Genomic DNA, 20,114 nt, shown 5'->3' on the forward strand with positions numbered 1-20,114 from the left:
AGTTTGGGGTGATCTACAGAGTCAAAGGCTTTGGCATAGTCAATAAAGCAGGAATAGATGTTTTTCTGGAACTCTCTTGCTTTTTCGATGATCCAGCGGATGTTGGTAATTTGATCTCTGGTTCCTCTGCCTTTTCCAAATCCAGCTTGTACATCTGGAAGTTCACAGTTTATGTACTGTTGAAGCCTGGCTTGGAGAATTTTGAGCATTACTTTACTAGCATGTGAGATGAGTGCAATTGTGCGGCAGTTTGAGCATTCTTTGACACTGCCTTTCTTTGGGATTGGAATGAAAACTGACCTTTTCCAGTCCTGTGGCCACTACTGAGTTTTCCAAATTTGCTGGCATATAGATGCAGCACTTTCACAGCATCATCTTTTAGGATTTGAAATAGCTCAACTGGAATTCCATCACCTCCAGTATCTTTGTTCATAGTGATGCTTCCTAAGGCCCACTTGACATCACATTCCAGAATATCTGGCTCTAGGTGAGTGATCACACCATCGTGATTATCTAGGTCATGAAGACCTTTTTTGTATAGTTCTTCTGTGTATTCTTGCCACTTTTTCTTAATATCTTCTGCTTCTGTTAGGTCCATACCACTTCTGTCCTTTACTGTGCCAACCTTTGCATGAAATGTTCCCTTGGTATCTCTAATTTTCTTGAAGAGATCTTTAGTCTTTCACATTCTGTTGTTTTCCTCTATTTCTTTGCATTGATCACTGAGGAAGGCTTTCTTATCTCTCCTTGCTATTCTTCGGAACTCTGCATTCAAATGGGTATATCTTTCCTTTTCTCCTTTGCTTTTCACTTCTCTTCTTTGCACAGCTATTTGTAAGCCCTCCTCAGACAGCCATTTTGCTTTTTTGCACTTCTCTTTCTTAGGAATGGTCTTGATCCTTGTCTCCTCTACACTTTCATGAACCTCCGTCCATAGTTTATCAGGCACTCTGTCTATCAGATCTAATCCCTTGAATCTATTTCTCACTTCCACTTTATCATCGTAAGGGATTTGATTTAGGTCATACCTGAATGGTCTAGTGGTTTTCCCTACTTTCTTTAAGTCTGAATTTGGCAATAAGGAATTCATGATCTGAGCCACAATCAGTTCCCAGTCTTGTTTTTGCTGACTGTATAGAGCTTCTCCATCTTTAGCTGCAAAGAATATAATTAATCTGATTTTGGTATTGACCATCTGGTGATAAATCTTACCTTGAGGGAAGTATAGCTGGCAACAATGCTTGCTCCAAAGAAAGTGGAGCAGAAACAGGTTTCTGACTTTGGCTTTCTACATATTCCTGGAAAAATAAAACACAATCATTTACTCCCACTGTCTGACTTCCATAAACATATATAAAATATAATTTCATCTTCAAAAAGTTAAAAGTGAGTTGTTAATAAAATGAGCCACACTATTGATATATAACATGAGAAATACTTCCTATTAGCCTAAACTATCCTCAGAAGTGCAGAATGACTCATAGAATGTTGTTAAGCATGAAATCAAAGAACTGAAGCTCCAAAGTCAGGGTGATGCTTAAGCAAAATCATTTAAAAATTAAGGGCAAAATTTAATTTTTCTCACATCTTCATGAAATTAGTTGGCATTCCCAATATTATTAACAGTGATAATTGACCAACCATACCCTTTTAAAGGAAATCTGACAACCCGAAGGTCATATTATATTCAAAAGAATCTCAATTCAAAAGCAAAAACAAGAGAAGCTCTGCAGCATTAAAAAAAAAAAAAGTGGTAAGAAATGACAAGGTCCTTAACCAAAAAGAATATAGCATAGCAGTTAGACTTCCTTAAAATAAAACCAAGAAGCGGAACAGAAGGAGAGGCAGGACCTCTGTGCCTTATCTTTGGGTTCCCAACTCCCCATCCTTCTTTCTCCTTTACCAATTTGAAAATCTTAAGAATTTAAAACTGCAGGACCTCAGAGATTCACCAGCCCCAGGCTTCTCCATGAGGATGGCACTCTTCCTCGGAATATGTGGGTATAGACTCCACTGAGTAGAACAGAGTATCACCCTGGACCATCCTTGTTACCCAGCTGTGAGACATGTTTTTAAAAATGTCTCCTAAAGGCAATTTTAAAACATAACATATAAAATATTGACTTATGTAAAGCAATATGCATAATTCTCATGAATTATAAAAGACAGCAAAAAACTATGAAACTGGTGTTTCCCAAAGACAGACATTTAGTCTCCTTTGTCAACAGGCATATCGGTGGAAAAATTCAGGAAATACTACTCTTGTCAGAGTCTTGTTCTACAAGAGAAGAAACTGAGGCCCTAACTCACATGGAGAAAAGGCATCAGAGGCTGGTCTGGTGCCCAGATCTTCCGACACTGAGCTAGACCGATGCTTCCACACAGCTTCAGCTCAACAGACACTCACCTTTAAGGAAAATGGTTGTGCAAAATCCACTCTGACACATCCGTAGTTTTTTCGTAACATTCTGATAACACCTCTTGCTATGCTCCAGAGGCTCTCATTCTTCTTGGGTTTTCCCTAGTTTGCAATTTTGAAAGAATAGTATGGTAAGCAACAAAGCTAACAAATATGCAAATATTATTATCCAAAGATAAAGTTTATGAATTTTTTTTATGGAAACTGAAGGTTTATCTGGAAAAATAATGAATGAAGGAGGAAAATACCTATCCGTTTGCTGAGACCGGTCAGAAAATGGTGAGCACTCAAAGATGCTAAAAGATGTAATGATATCACTGGGAAGGTAATTTGGCCAACGAAAAAGGAAACATTTAACACAACTTCTTTTAATGCATTGTTTACATCATTCACAAAAATACAACTGCAAACTGCTGAAGGATAAAGATGACACACTAGCCTGAAAATCTGTTCTGTGGCTCTCAGATAAAATCAAAGAGACCACCTTATTGTGAGCTGATGATTATGATGGTCCAAATTCACAACATTAAGCAACCAAACACCAAATTCAGCCCCAGAGTGGCCTGTAAGCCAACTGTTCATCCAGTGAGTGTTTCCTGAATATTTAACAAGCGTAAGGCACAGTGACAGCTGTAGAAAGGACACAGGACTCAGATATGACATCATGAGACCCCATCAGGGTGAGGGAGCATACGTTCAGGCTGCACACAAGGAGCGGGTCTCACAAGAGAGAGACAGATAACCATCCAGGTCTATCACTTTATTCTTTATTAGGAGTCCTTGAGTTTTTAGTATGTTTTGAGCAATAAGCTTGACATAAGTACCATGACCAGGACTTTCACACTAAATAAGAACAAAACTTAATCCCTCTGGAACTTGCAAACTGCTGGGAGGAACAGTAAGTTGATAAAACCATTCTGGAAAACTGTTTGGCAGCATCTACAAAACTGAATGTACCTATGCTTTATGAGCTATCAATTCCACTCCTAGGTACATACTCCACAAAATGCATACATATGGTCATCAAGAGAAAGGTTTAAGAATGATCACAGCCCAAACCAGGAAGCCAAACTTGTTTTTCAACAGTAGAATAGACAAACTGTATATTCATACACTGTAATATTACACAGCTATGACAATGAACAAATTCTAACTATCTGTAATAAGTTGTTGCTTAAGCAAAAGAAACCAGAGACAAAAAGTCCACACACTATATAATTCCATTTATATAATGATCAAAAACAGGCAAGTCAATCTATTCTGTAAGAAGTAAAGATAACTGGCTACCCATGAGGGGACAGCAATGAGAGAAGGGATAAGGGGGGTATCTAGAGTCCTCAATCTCAGTGCGATTATGTAGGTGTGTTCACGTTGTGCTAATTCAAGCTACACGCATATGATGGATGCATTCTTTCATAACTGTTCAATAGAAAGTTCATGAAAAAATTGCTGCCACTTTTCAAATTAACTTGTAGCTGCTTTGCCAACATGATCCCACCAACTCTTCAGGTTTAACTTAAAACTCTACACGCAAGCAATAAGCTCTGACTAGACCAAGCCACACATACCCTTCCCAGGGCAAAGATGGTAACTCAGTATCAAGTATTCTTTCATTTCCCAACTCTATGACTAAGGCTGGTGTTGATTAATCTAATCATGGCAATTCCTCCAAATGCAGGAAGACATGTTAGCACTACCAATCAGGCTGTGATAGGAGATGAAAGCCCAGCCTACCATGTGTTATAAAATTAGAGAGTACCAAGAATATTCTCAACTAATTCTAAAAGCACTTATCTAAAAGCAAAAGGCTAAAGAAGCAAAGATGATTTTTGTGCAGGCGGTCTTCTTACCAGTTGTTCGCCATTGTAATGACCCTCAATAATACGATCGTAGGAGATCCCAACAGGTATTATCAAGATATCTGGGATGGTATTGGTAGACAGAGTATCTACCACAACTGACAAAAGTCCTGCCCGAGCACAGGAGATTTTTCCACTTCTTGAGCGTGTGCCTTCCAGAAAAATCTCTAAGAACTGCTGCTGTCGAAGTAGTTCAACTATATGCTAGCATATAAGAAGAAAGGAAAAGATGAACTCGTGAACTCAGAACAAGCTCAGCAAAGTTAAATCTTAAAAACAAAAACCCTTAAAACTTCACTACAGACAAAATATTTTACATAAATAATAGCAAAAGAGCATCTCCAATGTTATATTTTTATGATAACAAAAAGTAATCAGCAAACTCATACCCAAGCAATAATCATTGAAATAATTACTCAGACAACTGTTTTTTTAAAAATCTCAATCAAGTTTCTCTTTCTTCTACTCTAATTGCTACCATAACAACTTTAAGGGTAATTAGAGATCACACATACCCCATGGAGTAAAGCTCTGTAGAGAATATCTTTCCGTCCATCTGGCGTCTCATCTAGCCTCCGTCGTATGAAAAAGCCTCCAAGCTTATGGATCAAAGTACTATAAATTTAAGAATGCATTAATTTTTTAAAAATGTAAAAAGAAGACTCAAATTCCAGTGTGGATATAAGCCACAGGTGTTGTTTGAGCTGCTGATTATGAAAATCTGGACATTACCCATACAGTTGACACATTTCTATCATTTACATTATGCATTAGCCTTCAGAATGTCACTGTGTATAATGAAGCTCTGTTACATCTGTTATACACCAAAAGGAGTTTCCATGATACATTACCCTGCAAAGGTGCTGGTACAGATTTTAAGAAGGTTATAAAACAGTGCTCAATTTTAAAACCCTGTCCAGGGTCTCAAGACACTGATCTTTAGACATCCCCAAATTTTCCTATGGCACATTTACTTCAAGATAAAAGTGATATTTAGAAAGCTCCTTTGGGGAAATTTTCTCAAATAAGTTATTTCTTGGAGAGTATTCCAGTGAGAAAAGGATAAGTTTATCAAACTGGAATCAAGCATAACCATCCTCCCAAAGCATGAAATAAAAATTTGCTTCATTTATGCACACATAGAACAAACAATTCTCACAACCCCATGTCTCTGCCTACAAAACTGATGAATTATTTTGATAGGAGGCAGAAATTTTCCAATACTTGTCAATGTTTCCAATCTCGGCACCTCCTCCTCTGTTCAAACAGTGTGATATTAATATAAATATTAATACACAGTTTTGGCACCTTCTATAGTCACCATAAGGAGGACAGTAAGATATCCCTGGAACTTAATGTCTTTGAAAGTTAACTTAACTCTCTGAAAGTTAAACTTTGCAGAACAAATTCTTAAGGAGATGCTGCTGCTGCTGCTGCTGCTGCTGCTGCTAAGTCGCTTCAGTCATGTCCGACTCTGTGTGACCCCAGAGACGGCAGCCCACCAGGCTCCCCCGTCCCTGGGATTCTCCAGGCAAGAACACTGGAGTGGGTTGCCATTTAAACATCCACAAAAATAACCCATCCTGAAAAGTGGTTTGTGACTTGTACAGACTGACATGTAACAAAAGAACACTGCAAATAAATAGGTCAGATTATTTAGAATCTGTCATAGCTGAAGGAATGATAAGCTACCTGGCATAGAGGTCATGAAAAGGGAAGAAATTATCAGTGCCTATTAGGCAATTTCCAGAGATTCACCTCAAGAACCAATCCAACATAGAGGGAATGAGTACATAAATTGTTCTGACTATAGAGGAGGCAAACTGTTATGGGCAAGGCTTCTCTAGAGCCCAGGTGAAACAGCCCTCTTCACGCTCAGTCTATGTCTAAACACTGTTTCGAAAAAGTGAAAGTCGCTCAATCATGTCCAGCTCTTTGTAATCCCATGGACTACACAGTCCATGAAATTTTCTAGGCCAGAATACTGGAGTGGGTAGCCTTTCCTTTCTCCAGGAGATCTTCCCAACCCAGGGATCGAACCCAGGTCTCCTGCATTGCAGGCGGATTCTTGACCAGCTGAGCCACAAGGCAAGACCAAGAATACCAGAGTGGGTAGTCCATCCACTCTCCAGCGGATTTTCCCAACCCAGGAATCGAACTGGGGTCTCCTGCATTGCAAGCGGATTCTTTACCAACTGAGTTATCAGGGAAGCTCCCTTTCGAAAAAGAAACTTTTTTTTTTTTTTGATGAGTTTCTAATTCAACTTTCCAGGTTCCTTGATACTGGGAAGAGGTACCCATGAGAAAAAGCATAGACATTCTGATCCTTGAAAAAGCATGATACTTGGAAAAGTCTGTAGCATCATATCACAGTGGATTAGAGTTAGCTGTTTGTCTATATCCCCCACTGTTTTATATCAACTATTTGAAAGCAAGGACTAGTGTCTTGTTCACCCTTGCCTGGAGCACATGTGGGCAAGTATCAGCTGACTGCATGTATGAAAGGCTTCTCTTCACTCACATGAGCCAGATCAGCAACAGAACTCTGAACCGAGGGATCAGGAAGGAACTCCTAGGACTGACGCTGAGGATCAGACTCCCTGGCATGCAAAGCAGTGACCGCCCCCTTATGAGGCCCTGCCTGCACGACCCGCCAGCCTGCTCCCCTCGGGTCACTATCCACACTTATCCTTCTCTCGCTCTCTATTCCTCACACAGCTGACCTGAGCGATGATTTGTGCTCCGAAGTTTGAGACTAAACACTTCTCAAATCTATGACCACTTCTCTGAGAGAACTATTATACCTTTTTTTAAGCCTTCATCACCTTTTGTCTGAACTAACACAGTCAGAATTGATCTGTGAGTTGCTCAGTCTTTTTTGTACTTTCCAAATTTTCCACAATAAACATGCATTCTTTTAAAACAAAGCTAAAAATCCTAATGAACTCATTACAATAAAATGTATCTAAAGTTATAATAGAAAAATAAAAACTCAAAACACAATCTTCATACCTTAACTTTCAAAATAAGGTGATCTTACCTGAAGATGGGGATGTTGAGATTATTGCCTGAAGCAATGTACGGCGCTTTGATGTTATGGCAGAAGAGAATGAAAGTGAGCAGGAGATAGTCAATGTGTGATCTATGAACTGGCAGAAATATAAGCGGCAGATTCATCTAGCGAAAGGAAAAATGCCAAATTTGAAATTCAAACGGAAAGTTGAATTACAGTTCAAACATTTGGTTAGAATCATTCAAATACTAGCTAAATAGTGACTCATTCTGTAAAAACATTTTTCAGTAAATAAGAATGGCAATTAATATTCCAATTATATATTATCTAGCTAAAAACAACTGCAGCAATGAAAAATAATCAGGGAAGGAAGAAAGCAATCAAGAATTCAAGGTGACTCCATCATTTATCTTCTGAGAAGAAGCCCTAATTATATAAAAAGAATGTAGGTTTTGGATACAAGGTTGGTTTGGTTTGAAATTCTAGAGAAATGACTTATTGGCCATAACTTGGGACAGTTTCTTAATCTGTAGGTGCCTTTATTTCCTCATTCATAAAATAAGGATCATTCTATCTGATTTTCAGAATTATTGCAAGGTAACTTACAGAAGGAATCCTGCATATTGCTGATAGGTCCTTCTTTACACCACTTCCCCCCTCCAAATACAAAGCTACTGTAGTTATCTCACATGGGGGAAAATCTGCAAATATGTGGGACTGCACAAGAGTATACAAAAAAAATTCCCCCAAAATTCCAAAATCACTCTGCAAAATGTGGAGAAAAAAGAATGATAGATTCACATAATTCTTGCCTCAGTTGCAGCTTTAACCATTTCAAGTTGACCCTTGTGAATCTGAATATTCCAAAAGAAGCTGTTGAACAGTTTCAGCAGCACCCATCCAGTCAGTCTGAAAGGAAGTTTAAAAAGTTTTTAAATGTATACACATATTTATATATATACACATACATAGTTTGACAGCTATCTACCTAAACTTCTGAACCTAAAACCTAAGAGTGATTGTAACTGACTTCATGTTATGAGCACATGTGTGTGTATACATGTGAAAGTGTACATTTGAATTGTGGACTTAAAGAACTGATTTTACATATGTACTACTCATAGAAGCATCCATCTATCATGTACTACAATCTTATATTTTACTCTACTTGCATACTTTATACTTCAGAAGCTATAGTCAAGCAAACAGTTAAGTGAGCAGAGTGATCCCATTACTGAATACAAATCACTCCCTTTAAGACATAAGCATGTGCAGATTCACCAAGAAAAAAAGAGGGTGGGCTCAAATAAATAAAATTAGAAATGAAAAAGGAGAAGTTACAATCAACACTACAGAAATACAAAGGTCATATGAGATCACTACAAACAATTATATCCAAATACTAATAAAATGGACAACCTAGAAGAAATGGACAAACTCCTAGAAATGTACAATCTCCCAAGACTGAACCAGGCAGAATAGAAAATATGAACAGACCAATTACCAGTAATGAAACATACACAGTAATAAAAAAAAAAATTCCAGCAAACCAAAGTCCAGGACCCGGTGGCTTCACAGGTGAACTCTGCCAAACATTTGTAGAAGTGTTAACACAAATCTTTCTTAAACCATGCCAAAAAATTGCAGAGGAAGGAACACTTCTGATTCTACCCATCCTAAGAGGACAGCATCACCCTGATAGCAACACCAAAGACATCACAGAAAAAGAAAATCACAGGCCAGTATCACTGATGAACTAGACGCAAAAATCCACCACAAAATATTAGCAAACCAATTCAACAATATAGTACATTAAAAGCATCATACACCATGAAGAACAGAATTTACCCCCAGATGCAAGAATGATTCAACATCTGTAAAATTAATGTGATACATCACATTAACAAATTGAAAAATTCAAAAAAAATATGATCATCTAAACAGATGCAGAAAAAGCTCCTGACAAAATCCAACATGCATTTATAATTAAAAACTTTCAACAAAGTGAATACAGAGGGAACATACCTAAACATAAGAAAGGCCATGAATGACAAGCCCACGGCTTACATCAGACTCAGTGGTGAAAAGCTGAAAGCATTTTCTCTAAGGTCAGGAACATAACAAGAATGCACTTTCCCGCCACTTTAATTCAACACAGTATTGAAAGTCCTGGCCATAGCGACCAGAAAAGAGAAAGGTCTGAAAGAAATCCAAAGTGATGAGAGACTCTTGATGAAGGCGGAAAAAGAGAGTGAAAAAGCTGGCTTAAAACTCAACAATCAAAAAACGAAGATCACAGCATCGGGTCCCATCACTTTATGGCAAATAGATGGGAAAACAATCAAAACAGTGACAGACTTAATTTTCTTGGGCTCCAAAATCACTGCAGATGGTGACTGCAGCCATGAAATTAAAAGATGCTTGCTCCTTGGAAGAAAAGCTATGACCAGCATAGACAACATATTAAAAAGAAGAAACATCACTTTGCTGACAAAGGTCCATCTAGTCAATGAACAGTATCAAAAGGCAAAAAGATATGACACTGAAAGATGAATTCCCCAGCTAAGTAGGTGCCCAATATGCTACAGGAGAAGAGTGGAGAAATAGCTGCAGAAAGAATGAAGAGGCTGAGCCAAGGCAAAACAACACCCACCTGTGCATGTGACTGGTGGTGGAAGTAAAGTCTGATGCTGTAAAGAAAACACTTCATAGGAACCTGGAATGTTAGGTCCATGAGTCGAGGTAAATAGGAAGAGGTCAAACAGGAGATGGCAAGAGTGAACATCGACGTTTTAGTAATCAGTTAACTAGACCAGGAGCTGACTGTGGCTCAGATCATGAACTCCTTATTGCTAAATTCAGACTTAAATTGAAGAAAGCAGGAAAACTACTAGACCATTCAGGTATCAAATCCCTTACGATCATACAGTGGAAGTGAGATATAGATTTAAGGGATTAAATCTGATAGACAAGACTGTCTGAAGAACTAAGGGTGGACGCTCATGACATCGTGCAGGAGTTAGTGATCAAGACCATCCTCAAGAAAAAGAAATGCAAAAAGGCAAAATGGTTGTCTGATGAGCCCTTACAAATAGCTGTGAAAAGAAGAGAAGCTAAAGGCAAGGGAGAAAAGGAAAGATATACTCATCTGAATGCAGGGTTCAAAATAGCAAGGAGAGATGAGAAAGCCTTCCTAAGTGATCAATGCAAAGAAAGAAATAGAGGAAAACAACAGAATGGGAAAGACTATAGATCTCTTCAAGAAAATTAGAGATACCAAGGGAACATTTCATGCAAAGATGGGCTCAATAAAGGACAGAAATGGTATGGACCTAACGGAAGCAGAAGATATTAAGAAGTGGTGGCAAGAATACACAGAAGAACTATACAAAAAAGATCTTCATGACCCAGATAACCACAATGGTGTGATCTCTCACCTAGAGCCAGACATCCTGGAATGCAAAGTCAAGTGGGCCTTAGGAAGCACCACTATGAACAAAGCTAGTGGAGGTGATGGAATTCCAGCTGAGCTATTTCAAATCCTAAAAGATGATGCTGTGAAATTGCTGAATCCAATATGCCAGCAAATTTGGAAAACTCAGCATTGGCCCCAGGACTGGAAAAGGTCAGTTTTCATTCCAATCCCAAACAAAGGCAATGCCAAAGAATGCTCAAACTACCACACAATTGCACTCATCTCACACGCTAGTAAAGTAATTCTCAAAATCCTCCAAGCCAGGCTTCAACAGTATGTGAACCGAGAACTTTCAGATGTTCAAGCTGGATGTAGAAAAGGCAGAGGAAAGTGAAAGTCACTCAGTCATGTCTGACTCTTTGTGACCCCATGGACTGTAGCCCGACAAAGACCTCTGTCCATGGAATTCTCGAGGCAAAAATACTGGAGTGGATGGCCATTCCCTTCTCCCGGTGATCTTCCTGACCCAGGGATTGTACCTCAGTCTCCTGCATTGCAGGTGGATTCTTTACCATCTGAGCTACCAGGGAAGCCCAGAGGCAGAGGAAACAGAGATCAAATTGCCAACATCCACTGTATCACAGAAAAAGTAGAGAATTCCAGAAAAATATCTACTTATGCTTCATTGACTACATTAACCCTCTGACTGTGTGGATCACAATAAACTGTGGAATATTCTTAAAGAGATGGGAATACCAGACCACCTTACCTACCTCCTGAGAAATCTGTATGCAGGTGAAGAAGCAACAGTTAGAAACGGACATGGAACAACTGACTGATTCCAAATTGGGAAAGGATTACATCAAGGCTGTATACTGTCACCTTGCTTATTTAATTTATATGCAGAGTACATCGTGTGAAATGTCAGGCTGGATGAAGCACAAGCTGGAATCAAGATTGCCAGGAGAAATATCAATAACCTCAAGATATGCAGAAGATACCATCCTTATGGAACAAAGTGAAGAGGAATTAAAGAGCCTCTTGATGATGGTGAAAGAAAGAGTGAAAAAGCTGGATTAAAACTCAACAATCAAGCAACAAAGCTCATGGCATCTGGTCCCAACACTTCATGGCAAACAAATGGGAAAACAATGGAAACAGTGACAGACTTAATTTTCTTGGGCTCCAGAATCACTGCAGATGGTGACTACAGCCACGAAATTAAAAGATGCTTGCTCCTTGGAAGAAAGGCTATGACCAATCTAGACATCATATTAAAAAGCAGAGACATTACTTTGCCGACAAATATTCATATAGTCAAAGATATGGTTTTTCCAGTAGTCATGTATGGATGTGAGAGTTGGACCATAAAGAAGGCTGACCACTAAACAACTGATGCTTTCTAATTGTGATGCTGGAGAAGATTTTTGAGAGTCCCTTGGACTGCAAGGAGATCAAACCTGTCAATCCTAAAGGAAATCAACCCTGAATATTCATTGGAAGGACTGATGCTGAAGCTGAAGCTCCAATACTTTGGCCACCTGATGTGAAGAGCCAACTCTATGGTAAAAGCCCTGATGGTGGGAAAGATCGAGTGCAGAAGCAGAAGGGGTGAGAGAGGATGAGATGGTTGCATGGCATCATGGGCTCAACAGACAGCTTGAACAAACTCTGGGAGATAGTGAAGGACAGGGAAGCCTGCGTGCTCTAGTCCACGGGGTCACGAAAAGTCAAGTAAGACTGAGCAAGTGAATAACAACAAAAAGTGAAAAGGAAGAAGTGAAACCATCACTGTATGCAGATGACAAGACACTAGGGAAATCCTAAAGCCATCCAAAAACTACCAGAACTCTTCGATGAATTTGGTAAAGCTGCAGAATACAAAATTAATATACAGAAATCAGGTGCATTTCTATACACTAACAACAGACTATCTGAATGGAAATTAAGAAAACAATCTCATTCACAAATGCATCAGAAAGAATAAAATACCTAGAAATAAATCTAACTAAACAAGTAAACTACCATACTTGGAAATATGTAAGACACTCATGAAAAAACTGAATATGACACAAGTAGATGGAAAGATTATACTGTGTTCATGGATTGAAAGAACTATATTGTTAAAATGACCCTATATCCAAGGCAATCTAGAGATTCAATGCAATCCTTATCAAAATGCCAAAGGCATTTTTCACAGAACTAGAAAAAATAATTCTAAAATTTGTATGGAAACACATCTGAAATAGCCAAAACAATCTTAGGAAAAACGAAAGTGGAAGCATCACACTCCTTGATTTCAAACTATCCCCCAAAGTTACGGTAATCAAGACAGACAGTATGTTCTGGCACAAAAACAGATACACAGATCAATGGAACAGAGAACCCAGAAACAGACTCACACTTATATGGGCAACCAATCTGTGACAATGGAGGCAAGCATGTACAATGGGGAAGAGTCTCTATAGTGAATGGTGTTGGGAAAACTGGACAACTACATGCAAAAAATCAAACTGGACTACTCTCTCACACCACGCTCAAAAATAAATTCCAAATGGATTAAAGACTGAAATGTAAGACCTGAAACCATAAAACTTCTAGAAGAAAATATAAGCAATATTCACTTTGCAATCAGTCTTAGTAATATTTTTTTTGGATACATCTCTTCAGGCAAGGGAAACAAAAGCAAAAATAAAGAACTAGGATTACATCAAATTAAAAAGCTTTTTCAGAGTGAGAAAACTCTCAGCAAAACAAAAAGGCCACCTATTAATGGGAGAAGATAATTGCAAAAGATATATCTGATAAGGGGTTAATACCTAAATATACAAAAAACTCAAACAAGACAATAACAACAAAAAAACAATACAATTAAAAAACGGGCAGAGGATCTGAATAGACATTTTCCCAAAGATACACAGATGGCCAACAGGCAGATGAAAAGAAGCTCAACAGCACAAATCATTGGGAGTACACAAATCAAAACTATAATGAGTTATCACCTCGCCCATCAGAATGGCTGTTATCAAAAAGACAATAAATAACAAGTGTTGGAGAGAATGTAGAGAAAAAGGAACCCCTGTATGTAGCTGGTGGGAATTTAAATTGGGGCAGCCACTATGGAAGACAATATGGAGATTTCTCAAAAAATGAAAAACAGAACTATCATAATCCAGCAATCCCACTACTGGATATTTATCTGAAGAAAATGAAAAACACTAATTAGAAGCCATATATACACCCTTATACTCCCTGCAGCACTATTTATAATAGCCAAGATGTGGAAGCAACCCGAGTGCCCATCAATAGATGAATGGATAAAACAGATGTGGTATGTACACACACGCAAAAACGCACAATGGATTACCACTCAGCCATAAAAAAGAATGAAATTTTGCTGTTTGTGACAATATGGCTGGACTTATGCTAAGTGAAAAAAGTCAGACAGAGAAAGACAAATACTGTATGATTTCACTTACATGTGGAAACTAAAAATCAAGACAAAACTATAAACATAACAAGACAGATACAGAAAAAAACAGGTGGTTGCTAAAGGAGAGGCAGGTGGGGATGTAAGAAATAGGTGAGGGAGATTAAGAGGTACACGCTTCAGCTGTATAATAAATGTGTCACAAGTATGAAATGTACAGTGTGGGGAGTTTAGTCAATAACTATGTAGTACCTTTGTATGTTGGCAAATCGTAACCAAACTTATAGCGGTATCATTTTGAAATGTACAGAAATACTGAACTACTAATGTTGTGTAACAGGAACTAGTATGGTGTGGGAGATCAATTATACTTCCAAGCACACTCAGAAAAAGAGATCAGGTTTGTAGTTACCAAAAGGTGGCAGTGGAGGTGGGGGGTAGGAATTGGATGAAGGCAGTCAAAAGATACAAAACTTCCAGCTATATGATAAATAAGTACTAGGGATATAATATATAACACAATAATATTAATTAACACTGCTGTGTGTTATATATGAAAATTGTTGAGAGTAAATCCTAAAAGTTCTCATCACTTGAAAAAGAAATTTCATTCTATCTCTTTAATTTCGTATCAATAGGAGATGATAAATGTTCAGTAAACTCGTTGTGGTTTTCATAGTGGATGTGAGTCAAATCATTATGCTGTATACTTTCAAGTTACACAGTGCTGTGTTTCAGTTATATCTCAATGAAACTACAAGAAAATAAAAAGACATGAGCATGTGAAACCTAACTCACAACTCGTATAGAAGGCAGCGGCAGTAATACAATGGCTGCTATCAACTGACAGAGACTGAGGTACCTTGAAGAATCCCAAGCGCTACTTCTCCTGAGAGTTAAATAAGAATATAAGGAGGAGTCAGTTTTTAACATCAGAATATGTTAAAAAACCTCTTTTGGACCAAGAGCATTATATTAGGAAAGTCCAGTGGTTCAGTCCTGTCTGCTCAAAACCAGATGACCCCTGATTAAAGTTTTTTGCTTTGCCTTTTAATACCTGATCATTGCCGGTGAAACGGTGGCAACCATTTCTTGAAGGATCTTTCTGGCTTTCTTTTTCACTTTATTCACAGCTTTTGATTGCTGCTGAGCAGAACCATCAGGGTTTAACTCACCAGCCACTTCTGCAATTGCCTCTTGTACTCTGATTTCAAAATGGAAAGACAGACAACATAACTGGCTCTGTGCTACAGTCTGTATTATTTTCTAAACTACAGATACAAATCACAAAGCAAAATACACTTTCTCTTTTAAATGTGATAACACAGAAGAATAAACTCAAGTTAGAAGTGCTTTCTTTGGCTGTTTATTAAACATTAAGTATATTATATTCCTAAATCAGTGACTCCCTGAGGAAGCTGTAAGGCAGATTTAAAATTTTAATTCAAATTCGCTGGGTACCAACTATGTGAATTTGAATGTTCCAGTTATGTTGTAAGGGACGCAAAGTTACACTCTGGCAGAAGGGAAGAACAGAAAGATTATCCTTCTAGATACGTAATTCAGAGGTACCCCAAACCCACTGCCACAGTAATATGATTTTTTTCTTTCACTTATTATTCATTTACATTGTGACTATGAGTGGGATATCTGTAAAACTCTCTAGGAGGGATGGAAGGTGGACATAAACAGTCACAAGCGTTTTCCAAATCACGTCAGTAATTTTAAAAGGCACAGCTTTAGATTTAAACAGCACAGACCAGTAAGCTATAAGGTAAAAGGGAAGATTTAACCCAGTCTTGTAAATCTCCCACATAACTTAGGGAAGAATGCATGAGGTTCAAACCTCCTAAAAATAACTTCTAACATCCTAGTTACAAGTCAAAATATCTGGATGAAAGGACACACACTTGATGGGCATTACCTAGAAAACAGAATATAGAATTATCCAAAGGAGTTTCTCAAACAATTGTTTTTTTCCTCTCACTGTTGCTGATTTTCGAATAATATACAGCAAAACTCCCCATCATTCATTACTACAAAAAGACCAATTCCACAGGACGCTGAAACACCATCCCTAAGCCCATCCTTGAACAGCATTTATATCAGTACGGCATTTATATCAGAATTTCACAAGTAATTCACGTAGTTATTACACCACCATGATCAACTATTCACTTATTCATTCAGTAAATATGTACATGCCACTACTGCTCAGCCCTTAACAACTGTACCACTGGGCTTGCATTTCTAAGCATTTTTCAATCCACTCTGGTCTCCAGCTCCCCAAATCCAGATAGGTGTCTAACATGGGCCACAACAATGCGGTGGAATAGAGATCAACCTTCACCCAAACTCCCACAGTTTAATGGCTTAACTTTGTAATGATTTCCCCACTCCATCAGAGTTCAAGTAGGTCTCTCCAACTTTTAATCAAGATCCTTTGAGGGCAAGGACAATTACTTTATTCTCTTAAAATCTCTAATAATGACTTTCTAATAAAAGAATTTGTGCCTAGGTGCTTAACAATTATTTGACAGAAATATGAAATGAGCTTCTCTTCTGGCTGTAAAGTAGGAAATGCATTGTCTCCAATATTCACATTACAAAACACTTAACAGAGAATTCTGGAAATATTTGCCTATCTGAACTCCAGCTCGCCTTTCATATTAGAACCCCATTCCATTATTCATCCATAAAATAAGGCTGCTCTTCCCACATGGCACCAAAACCATCTGTTCTCTTCCCTTTCCTCGCTTTCTTCTGGAGCTTGAACATTTAATGGTTGGAAACACAAACTCCTCTTGGGACAGAGTCCCAGAGAAACTAAAGGCTAATAAAGGAAATTACTTCCCCACTCCCACCACCCATCCCTGCCTTTCCCCTTTACAACAGTATCCCACCCTTACCGACTGCTGTTCAGGACGTTTTCAGTTACGTTGGTGGCAAACATGCCTTTATGGACATCTCGCTCTTGAATGAAAAGCATGTAAGAAAGACGTCTTGCCAGCCACCCTCGGTGCCTGCAACACGAAAACGATTTAGCAGAGAAGCACTCTAGGAATACCTATTATTCAGAGGCTTCTCGTAAAAACAAATCCTCATTTCACCTGTTCCAGAGATTTAGGGTTTTCCTGTAGCAAATTCTCCTTAGTAAGTAGTTCAGGATGCTATGAAGACAGTTTTATTTCTTTTCTTTCATGTACTCTCAGCTAAAATTTAAACTTGGAATTTGTGTATCAATGCTTGAATAGCATTGCTCTGCAAACTAATAATCCAAATATAAAAACAAAAGAAATGTAAGCATCTTACTTTATTAATACCACTTAAAAAAACAAATATGTTGAATGCTTTATATACAAGCTTATATAGCTTATAGCTACAGCTACAGGCTATAGAAAGTAATCCGGGAATCTTTTCCTACCACAAAGGGCTAATTTTCTTTTAGTTGTCATTACAGTAATTCCTCTAAGGTGACCACTGACTCTCAAATTGAATTGATAAGGCTGATCAGCTGACAGAATTCAAGGCTAACTAGACAAGAGTCTGAATACTTGTACTCTGGATTTATGAAGCCAGAAGCTCTTACCGAGTTTTCTTGCTATGTTTTTGTTTTTGGCTTTTTTATAAAACACATTCAACATACATAAGAAACAGGACAAACTTCCAGCAGTGACAATGACTATGTGTTTATCTGAATGGGGGTTAAAGACATGGATCTCAGAACAAGAATGCTATAAGATTTCATTATGCAATGATTTGAAACTATTTGTAATGATTACATAATGCCTCATTATCATTTCCTCCATAAAGATATCCAGAGAGACAGGAGAAGATTTCAATTACAAATTAATTCTGAAAATATACAAAAAGTCTTTGATCAAGAAAAAGTAATTTGGGGGAGAACTGTTTATGAATCACATGTTCCTTCAACTCTCCTTCCTGGCATTCTTTTTCTTCCTCCTTTCCTTTCTCTCAGTTCTCTGAACAACTTGGCCCAATATGTTAAGTGTTTAATTCTAAAATCTTTCAGTGAACAGTTATTACTGGAATGTACAAAGTCCACACTCTTGAGGAAATCCCTTTGCCACAGACTGAAAGCAGTGTGTGTGTGTGTGTGTGTGTGCATAAAACTGTTCAGGCTTTGCTCCCTGCAACACAGAGAAGGGCTAAATAGCCAAGTCACCTGCACAGGAAGCTAATTACACTGAATAGTTTCATTGCCTAGTCAATATAACATGCTAAAAAGTGTGTGTTTATCTCACATGTTTTTTTTTTTCTTAACTGCCTCCAAGTGAAGACAACAAATGAACTCCTCAGTTTTGTATGTAAAATATCTACTTACATAAGGAAGAGAAAGAATGGGATTCTTTTGCTTAGGATTTTAATCATGTCAACCAGAGGGGGGAAAAATTGCTCTTTCCTTTTAACTTAAGAAAACAAGAGAGAGAGGAAAGGAAGGGTAGCATAGAAATTAGCAAAACCACATCTCTTGATTTTAGTTCTATTAAAAAAAAAAACAAAAAATTTAGCTAACATATATGCAAGTATATGCTCATTTATAAAAAAAAACATCATTTAAAATATGAGCAGTAACATCAGAAACCCTTAAAATTTAAGTATCTGACTTCTTGGACCAGTTTTTTCATGAGATTTCATGTATTTCTCATCTCCTGGGCCTCCAGGCATTTACTCTTGGAACTACAAGGACTGGTAGTGGTTTTGGCTCCCGTTCTGCTCTTGTGTTACAGACATTCACCCTCCTTCCTCATCCCCCAGCCTAAATCCACTGAGAAGAAAGCCTCTTTTTCTCTCACTCTGATGCCTGGAATTTGGAAGTAAGAATTCTAAGAAAAGACTTAAGCCAGTAATAAATCAAAGAATATTCACTCTATAGATCAGGCAGATTTCAGAAAGTTATACTTTTTTAAGTATAAAATAATAATATATCATAAGACATTCAAACCTACACCACTCCTCCGAAAAATTTCTGTCACATTCTGGCACATTTCAGCAGCAACATCAATATATGAATAAGTTAAAGAAACCTATAAGTAATATCTACAGTCTCATGAAAATATTATATAATACAGCAGTAGAATAGTAATAGGTCTCTCAGGTTCCAATTTTTAGATAAAGTATATGTTAGAAGTTAATACCCTATTAACTCTTCAAAAAAACCATAAAGAGATTCATCTTAAAGTGCATTGGTTGGTTATTATGTAGTCTTTCTCTTGACATGCATTAGAAATATAAGAAATTTATTTTTACCTTGTGTGTGTTTCATTGATATAAATAACATTCCGCAAACCCAAAGATGGGATACTGGGGTTGAAAAATTTATCCTATATAAAACAAAATAAATATAGACATAAATATACAACTGGATTGTTGATGAACGACTCAAATTACTAGTTCTTGAGGACTTTCAAAAATCTGAGATGAAGAAAAATGTTTTATTGAAAAGTAACTTTTTAGCTTTCAAAGGTCACAAACTCAAAACGACTCCTCAGCATCTTGCAAAGGAAGTATCACCTCCTCCTTGGCCGAGCCCCCCACCCTCAATCAGAAAGAGTTAAAGTCACGATGGCTTGTCACTGAAAGGAATACTGGAAATTTCATTGTTTTCAAAATACAAAAATACTATGCTAAGTAGTAGTAGTAGTGAAAGTCACTCAGTCTATGCTAAGTACCATGTATTATTTTGAGATTACTAAATCTTCCAATAATCCTCACACATAAGAATTATTATCCTCATTTTATTTTTTATTTTTTTGCCTTTCTCAGTTTAATGGTATTTTAATATTAAGAGACATTAGAAGTCTCTTTTTAGGAACTGTCTTTGCAGCCAATTTTGGTTTTAATTCACTCACTTTACGAGCTGTGTGGATAATAATGTATTCTAAATCAACATCTTATCTGTGGCCATCAGAGAAATGACTTCTGCTCATAATTGCTAACATATTCTTAAGTTTATT

The 20,114-nt window shown here is 37.6% G+C and overlaps 1 protein-coding gene across 1 annotated transcript in view; it reads right to left on the reverse strand.

Annotated features, from left to right (window-relative positions):
* Positions 1–20,114, reverse strand: part of GPAM (glycerol-3-phosphate acyltransferase, mitochondrial) — a 36,006-nt gene that overhangs the window by 11,906 nt on the left and 3,986 nt on the right. The window contains exons 3-11 of the mRNA XM_068961640.1: positions 19,408–19,481; positions 17,046–17,159; positions 15,194–15,340; positions 8,104–8,200; positions 7,319–7,455; positions 4,794–4,893; positions 4,270–4,482; positions 2,408–2,521; positions 1,213–1,298 (exon numbers count right to left, since the gene is read on the reverse strand). Coding sequence (XP_068817741.1) covers positions 1,213–1,298; positions 2,408–2,521; positions 4,270–4,482; positions 4,794–4,893; positions 7,319–7,455; positions 8,104–8,200; positions 15,194–15,340; positions 17,046–17,159; positions 19,408–19,481 — 1,082 coding nt within the window. The remainder of the gene's footprint in view (positions 1–1,212; positions 1,299–2,407; positions 2,522–4,269; positions 4,483–4,793; positions 4,894–7,318; positions 7,456–8,103; positions 8,201–15,193; positions 15,341–17,045; positions 17,160–19,407; positions 19,482–20,114) is intronic.

Source organism: Capricornis sumatraensis, chromosome 23, assembly GCF_032405125.1.
Source record: "Capricornis sumatraensis isolate serow.1 chromosome 23, serow.2, whole genome shotgun sequence".
Taxonomy (NCBI): Eukaryota; Metazoa; Chordata; class Mammalia; order Artiodactyla; family Bovidae; genus Capricornis; species Capricornis sumatraensis.